This window comes from Triticum urartu, chromosome 2, assembly GCF_003073215.2.
Source record: "Triticum urartu cultivar G1812 chromosome 2, Tu2.1, whole genome shotgun sequence".
Lineage (NCBI taxonomy): Eukaryota > Viridiplantae > Streptophyta > Magnoliopsida > Poales > Poaceae > Triticum > Triticum urartu.
The window spans coordinates 595,758,737-595,767,176 of NC_053023.1; the positions used below are offsets into that span (position 1 = coordinate 595,758,737).

The 8,440-nt window shown below is 42.2% G+C and overlaps 1 protein-coding gene across 1 annotated transcript; it reads right to left on the reverse strand.

Annotated features, from left to right (window-relative positions):
* Positions 1 to 3,661: 3,661 nt before the first annotated feature.
* LOC125539046 (elicitor-responsive protein 3) lies at positions 3,662 to 6,082 on the reverse strand. The gene is made up of 5 exons (XM_048702409.1): positions 5,769 to 6,082; positions 5,474 to 5,539; positions 4,800 to 4,926; positions 4,424 to 4,538; positions 3,662 to 3,950 (listed from the first exon to the last, which is right to left on the reverse strand). Exons 1-5 carry the CDS (start codon positions 5,833 to 5,835, stop codon positions 3,891 to 3,893), a joined length of 435 nt encoding a protein of 144 aa, XP_048558366.1. The 5' UTR covers positions 5,836 to 6,082; the 3' UTR covers positions 3,662 to 3,890.
* Positions 6,083 to 8,440: the final 2,358 nt, after the last annotated feature.

The window sequence follows — 8,440 nt, forward strand, 5'->3', positions numbered from 1 at the left end:
TCCAACTAGGAGGGGAAGGGGAAGGAAGGAAGGGAGAGGAAGAGGAGAAGGAAAGGGGGCGCGCGCCCCCCTCCCTAGTCCAATTCGGACTCCCTATAGGGAGGGGCGCGGCTGCCCCTTGTGGGCTGGCTCCCCTCTTCCCTATGGCCCATGAAGGCCCAACTTTCCCCGCGGGGGTTCCGGTAACCCTCCGACACTCCGGTTTTCTCCGAAATCATCCGGAACACTTACGGTGTCCGAATATAGCCGTCCAATATATCAATATTTATGTCTTGGCCATTTCGAGACTCCTCGTCGTGTTCGTGATCATATCCGGGACTCCGAACTACCTTCGGTACATCAAAACACATAAACTCATAATACCGATCGTCATCGAACGTTAAGCGTGCGGACCCTACGGGTTCGAGAACTATGTAGACATGACCAAGACACATCTCCGGTCAATAACCAATAGCGGAACCTGGATGTTCATATTGGCTCCCACATATTCTACGAAGATCTTTATCGGTCAAACCGTATAACAACATACGTTGTTCCGTTTGTCATCGGTATGTTACTTTCCCGAGATTCGATCGTCGGTATCTCAATACCTAGTTCAATCTCGTTACCGGCAAGTCTCTTTACTCGTTCTATAATGCAACATCCCGTAACTAACTCATTAGTCACATTGCTTGCAAGGCTTATAGTGATGTGCATTACTGAGAGGGCCCAGAGATACCTCTCCGATACACAGAGTGACAAATCCTAATCTCGATCTATGCCAACTCAACAAACACCATTGGAGACACCTGTAGAGCATATTTATAGTCACCCAGTTACGTTGTGACGTTTGATAGCACACTAAGTGTTCCTCGGTATTCGGGAGTTGCATAATCTCGGTCATAGGAACATGTATAAGTCATGAAGAAAGCAATAGCAATAAACTAAACGATCATAGTGCTAAGCTAACGGATGGGTCAAGTCAATCACATCATTCTCTAATGACGTGATCTCGTTCATCAAATGAAAACTCTTGTCCATGGCTAGGAAACTTAACCATCTTTGAGTAACGAGCTAGTCAAGTAGAGGCATACTAATGACACTCAGTTTGTCTATGTATTCACATGTACTAAGTTTCCGGTTAATACAATTCTAGCATGAATAATAAACATTTATCATGATATAAGGAAATAAATAATAACTTCATTATTGCCTCTAGGGCATATTTCCTTCAAGTACATGCCCACAGTTTTTAGAGAGGAAAACCTGATAGCAACTATCAAATATCTCATAGGAAATTGACCAATTTGACAGTCAAAAGATTAGCATATAAGTTCGCAATGTCATTGTCTCCTCCAGCACGAAAACTTTCACTTTGGAAGTTGATTTATAAAAACCAGATATAAGCTCAAAGGAATAAAGGAGAACTTTAGGGTTTAGAGCCTTATCAAGGTCACAATCAATACAAATAGTTGTATCATCAATGTATTAAATTACAACCACTGTTTTATCAATAAGGTCAGCAATCAACAACTAGCATATCATTCCTTTGGGAATTTTTAACAATTTTAGTATGGCACTCACCTGTCAGATTACAGGGGGTAGATGGTCCACCTACCTCACACTTTTGGCACTTTCATAAGGGCTTGTGGTGTTGTTCAGTTTAACAATAACAATTCCATTGTAAATGATACTCTTAATCCAGCTACATCAAATAGGGTTTAAAGACTCTGATTTATGGCATTCCAATAAAAATCCTAGTTAACATTGTTGTGAACCTTTTCAAAATCAAATTTCAAGATAATACCACCATGCTTTTAATACAAGTGGGGATGTGAAATCTCATGTAAATATAGAATATGATTTTAAATGCAAGGTAACAATGAGAAGAAAATGCTAGAACCCTAGAGTTGATAGTGAGAGGGGCCACAAGTGCATCGTCTTTGGGATCCAGTTAGGCCAAAATCCTGCCACTACATTCTCTCAGGAACTATCATCGCAATTTTAATGTTGGCTCGCAATATTTAGGTAGATTCTGCAATTTCTTTCCTTCCAAAATACCCACATAATGTATACAATCAAGCAAATAGTTGCTTTTCACTCTTCCTTCAGGAGGCCGACAACCTTTTTCTTTTAAACGATGAGTTGATGTTGTTCTTATTTGTTGGCAAAATCGAGATCATGGCTTGGCTTGCAAAAAACATACCTATAGAAGAACAAACATCTTAATGGTAGTCATTGGACAAATGTGGAACCGTTTGCGGGTAAATATGCAGAGCTTACAAATGGGACTAATGAGAACAACTACATGCGCGCATAACCTCCTAAGAGGATCTTGAGCCAAGAGAAGAATTGCATTTTTGGTTCTGTTTGGATGGTCCAAATTTTGCTAGCGAGGAAAGGAGGAGCTGCTTCTCGAGATTCTATATGGTATGCCAACCGTGTATGAACCATAGGATGACCATGACATCTAGCAAAGTGGAAAGCAGAATGTCACGTAATCCCAACCAAAGGTCACATAACTACATAAGTCAGCGATGTGCCATAAAGTGTACATGTTTGGAGAGATCAAATCTAACTTTGACTTGCCAACTCTTTCTCCACCGAGACCAAACAGTTCTTGCTGTTAGAGAAGGATTAGGGGTTCAACCATCCAAGCATCCATCGATCCTGCCAAAAGACGTATTTGGATCTGTTACCCATCGTGATGGTGATGGAGGTTCACGACATGTGCATGCCCCTTCTTTGAGAAGTCATCATCGTGCCACACCATAGTTAGGACCGGTGAAGGTGTATCTATGGCCCTCCAGTGGGTTTTAATGATGAATGACAAAATTTTAATGGACCAATGTGTTACTAAATGTAAACATGCGTATAGTTCCAAAAGCAATAAAGAGGGGTTAGGATATCAACGATGGATGAATCTTGTTGTTTCTCGAATAGAATCCAATTGAGATTAAAACCAACGGCACAAAATCGATACTATCGAGGTTTGAAGTGTGATTCATGCCGCACAACAAAACTTTTTCATGGAGCTACTGTACACAAAACCCGACAAAGGAAGCAGTCAACAAACCCAGATCCAGAATGCAAACTCGGCAATACCAAACCAAAACCTGCAGTGTTGACATGACAGAGCGATGGACTTAGCAGCTAAGAAGAGAAAGGCTTCCCAGAGGCACCAACATGAGAACCCGGTAGTTCCAACTTCCGAAGCACAACAACTACATCAACCCCAAACTACTAGGTTCTCTAAATCCTGTCACTGAGGTCATTTTCAGTACCACTATTGAAGCTCTACTAGGTTGAAGCTTGGTCAGTGAAACCACGACCACTAGAGGCGAAAAGCATGATCAAACTTGTAAAATTCGAGGATGTTAGGGTACCCCTAACTCTTTCCCCCGGTGGAAGTGTCACCATATCTTGTCTATTCTTTTTAGTTCCCACTTCGGCATTCAAAAGATAGAAAATTGGTAGGTCACCATGGACGATAGGGTTGTTATAAGAGGATTTCATCCTCACATGTAGGCTAGATTGAATATCTACAACAAAGGAAGCACCATCGACAAAAGAAAGGAGAAAATGTACTCTTTCCAAAAAGAAAGAAAACAAGCGAGTGCCTTTGGCCTTTGCATCAATTGATGCACACAACCTTCTCTATTAAGAAATGGGGCCATCACCATTGCAAATCAATTTAGTGACATTAAAGAGGGCTCATACTTCATACAAGTGGGGAACACTGTTATTACAAATTTGAATACTAGAAAACGATACCAATCAATAAGGAGATTTGTAGCTTATCCATAATTGATGGAATCAATGATAAATACAGTCTTTAACAATTAAAATAGGCTTTAGTTCTAGCACACGACTTGTCACGCACCACAGTTCAGCAAAGCACCTACTTCTTCTCAAGATGATTGGTTCCACCCACCGTAGTTTTCCTCGGGTTGATCCTCATTACGAGTCTCCTGTGAACAGAGAAAAGCATTTAGCAGAAATGTAAGTATTGAGGTCAGAAGAAGGACCAGCTCGTTCATCTTCATAAAAATGGAAAGCATTTCAGGCTTGTGTAAGCCCGCAGTTGACGTGTCAAAAAAAGAAAAGAAAAGGAAGGCATCGAAGGAGCATAAAAATAAGACCCGGATACTCTACACAATTAGTGGTGCTGAAACTAGAAGTTGAAAGGCTAAAAGATGGTACTTCCTCCGATCCATGTTACTTGTCGCTCAAACGGAATGTATCTGTGGAGGGAGTTGAAGAATTACAGCCAAGTGTGTGGTGGTGATCAGTTTATCATATGTGAAAACTGTTAACAGCGAATAAGGCCCTACAAGCTTGCATATACAGTTACTAATGCAGACGTTTAGTTAGCCACAGAGAAACAGAGGACACGGTAAAGTGAAATGGGTTTAGTCCCTGAACATGAATGTAAGACAGCTACCTCCGGAGTGAACGTCAGACCGATTTTGATTTCTCCACGGTACTCTTCGTCTTTGACAACATTGTAAACAGTTGGTGGGATGCTTCCTTCAGTGTACACTCCATCCAATGGGATCCTGAAAGAATCAAATACTCAGAGTTGTAGTGGATGCTGCAATCTGCGATCATTCAATTTTGCATCCTGCGATGCTGCGACATCAATCGAAATGCAAACTGCAAGTGTTTCAAAAACAGATTTCGCCAAACATTTGAGCCAGTTTTATGTAAGACCGCCAGCCCCACAACTAACTCAAAGGAACACTCTGGGTTGGCCACATCTTCAGGGATAGAAACTGACACAGGACCAAAATTGCTACTCCTAGCTCATTTCGACTTACGTTGCTTCACCAACGCTGTCGTCGTCCGTGCCACCATCACTGTCGAGGAGCTTGATGACGAGCTCGGTTGCATTCTCAGAGACGGTGAACACAAAGGTTTCGTTCCATTCAGGATCACTTCCCTTTCCTGCATGCATCGAGTGAAGTCAAGTTACATCTCATAAAGAAGTCAATAGCACACATGCACAGCAGCATTTAGATGCATGCTGCTGCTTTTAACATGTCTTGATGATTTCCAATTTTCCTCATGGAAGGATCCACGGTTGATTCGGCCTATCGCAAACGAGGTGGGAAAATAAGATGCGTTAACTACTTAATTAACGTGCTTTTAGCGCATTGGTTGCTGCCATTCTGAATCGATCTGCGTTCTTATTATGATCGTCTAGATTTTCCTGCTGTTCAAGTGTCCAGACATTACTGACATGGCAAAACACATGACAGACTCAAGCTTCAAGCCTGATAGCTTTCTAGCAGCACGTGGAACCTAGGACTCATTCAGCACCAGTGCTCGTTTTTTTCTTTGTGAAGGACCACAAGGACCAGATTTCACTATCATTAAGATATCGTTTTGAACGGTACTAGTGAACGAAAGCGTTGATCGATAAATTGAAGAGATATATAAGGTTTCCTATATACTGTGAGCAAAATATTTGCAAGCTAACGAAGAAATTTACCTGAGGCGACGGTGCTCTTCTGCTCCTGCGATGTGCATTTTAGAACCGCGTACGGGTCCATGTTGCCTGCAGCAAACAATTCGCAGCCACGGAACTCGTCAGCGAGAATCGATCCCGCCAATTAGACACCAGCAAAGGCGAAAGCACAAACAACTCGAGAATATTGCGCCGATCTGGCTGATCGGGAGGCCATCACTTCACCGAGCTACTTGATCGAGCGGGGAACGGGAAAGCAGAGCCGAATTCAAGCAGAACAGAACTCGATGTGGGGAGGGAGAGGCCGAAGGTAGCTTACAGAGGTAGTCGGTGTTCTCGAGTCCCTTGGCTCCGACGAGCAGCACCTCCAGCGTCCCCTGCGCCATCTTCTCTCCGGGCCTGATCTGACTGATCTCGCCTTCCTCTCCCGCTCGCTCGATCAGGAATTATATGCTGATGGGTAGGCAGCACGACTGAAGGTCAAGACTGATTGCTGTAGATCCGATCCGAGACCCGGGGCGCCGCTGTATGTATAGGACTAGGAGTTGAAAAATGGAAGGCTCGGCCGCGTCTTCCTCGCACCTCCCCCACGTCGCGTCACATGGACGCGGTGTGTGGTAGGGCATAGGCGACTTGCCAACTTGCCGAAGGCAGGTCAAGTACCGCGCGGCGCGCCAATGGGGGGTGGGGTGGGGGCGGTGGGTTCTTCCGCCGGTTTCGCGCGTGTCTGCCCGTAGCCCGGCCGTGCCGATTGGATGATTGAGGAGCGAGAGGACGGGTTTGACGCGCCCAGTCTGTCACCGTTCGTGTGATCGTGCAGGTGCAGTGTAGTAGTTGCATCGTCCATGGACGGTGGCCGTCCGGGGCCACAACTGCATTTTTTTAGAGGCCACGAACGCTATATATCGCCCGTTGCAATCCCTAGCGTAGCGTTTCCTCACTAGGGACCGTGGACGGGCCGGCCCATTATAAATTGAGCGAGAAAACTGCCAGGAGCGATTTTACAAGGTTCCTAAGAGGTTTTTCGAACCTTGTCGAAGGTTCCCGATTCGTTTTCTTACTGGTTTGCTGGTTTATTTTTTTTCTTCTCTTTTTTGTTTCTATAATTCACAAATTTCAAGAAATATCCAGAAAATGTTTAAGATTTCCTAATTATTTGCATTTCCAAAAAAAGTTTGGAATTTTCTAAAATGATTATGTTTTCAAATTTTGTGCGTGTTTTCACAAAAATGCTTACTAATACAAAAATATTCAATCATTTCAAAGAATAATTTAGATTTCACAATTTGTTCGCATTTAAAAAAAAATGTGTTCCTCAAAAATATTTGAAAAATAAAAAACTGTTCCCATTTATAAAACGAATGTCCAAAAATTCAAAAATAGTTCACAATTTTAAGAAATGTTCACAAATTTTAAAAATAATTCGCGATTTTGAAAATTGTTAGAGGTTTCATACAATTTTTTCCGATTTTCAAAAAATGTTCGTGGACATTTCTTGTATTTTTCGTGAACATTTTTTAAAATTCATGAACTTTTTTTCCTGAAATTGTGAACTTTATAAAAATTCATAATAGTTTCAAAGTTTCATGAATATTTTTTGAATTCGTGAACATATATTGAATTTGTGAACATATTTTGCATTCATGAACAATTTTTAAATAACCATAAATATTTTCCTGAATTTATGAAAAAATTATTTGGGAGTTTTCTTCAAATTATAAATTAATCTGATCGAAAAAATGAAATGGGAAAGAACAAAACAAAAAATAGGCGTGCACTCGCTCGCTGGACCAGACCCATCTTGCTTGAGAGATACAAGGTAGCGCTCGCTATGAGCGATAGACATCAGCTCCCGTCTAGGGCTCTTGTAGGAGGAGACAGGACAAGAAACATGTGTTGTTTAGTTCAGACCAGTACTACTTATTCACACTACATAGGCTAGATTTTGAATCCTCTAGACTGTGTTGGGCCTCGCTTATATTCTTTGGTTCGAATCCTACAAAAGACTCTGAAAGTAGGATAGGTATGCATGCGTAAACGGAAGAATGGAAAAACATAAAATTTGTAAGTCTTGCATCAAGATTAACAGTGGCTCTATTTTATATGCATTTTTAAACTCATTTGTTGAATACTACTCCATATATCATGTCCCATTGAACAAAGTACATGTCCATTATGCATGTTTTCTGTTTTTTACCCTTTTCGTTGTGAGCATTACATAGTTTGTAGTTTTTATTAGTTATCTTTGGTTTGTTGTGTCTAGGTGCTTTCGAGTAACCATGGACCAAACACGATGAAAAGGCCAGGGTTGGGACCAATACGGGAGATTTCCAGGCACCAAACCCAAGCATTTTGGAGTGCTAATTATGACATTTTAAGTGATCAAATTAAAAATCCAACACCATAGGTGCATTGGCGTCATTCATACGAATCCAACGAGCCCAAGAACGTCAAAATCAAAGTTCATATGAAGAAATGATGACCATTTTACTAAAGGTGTCCAGAGCAAAAGACAACGCTCGATACGACCGGGCATGGTCGTACCACCCCCGACAAGCTCTGAAATCGCCCAGATCAGACGCGATTCTTCGTGGATTTTATCTCAATTTGTTCTGACAACTTCCTTGGCCACCATGGGAGGTGTTGGGATTTGATTTGGCTCATTTAGAGCCCTTGCATCATAGTGGAGAAGCTACCTCAACGGAGGAGACCCAAGGAGGCCTCCTATATACACCTCAACCGTAGCGGTCGTCCATCATCCATACGCGATATACCGATATCCATCACCATCTCCATCTCCATATCCATTGCTAATCCATCACCACCTCCATAGAAGAAGAAGGGCCAAGACAAGAAGAAAGAAGGGGAGGCTTCGCCACCCCCGACAAGCTCTGAAATCGCCCAGATCAGACGCGATTCTTCGTGGATTTTATCTCAGTTTGTTCTGACGACTTCCTTGGCCACCATGGGAGGTATTGGGATTTGATTTGT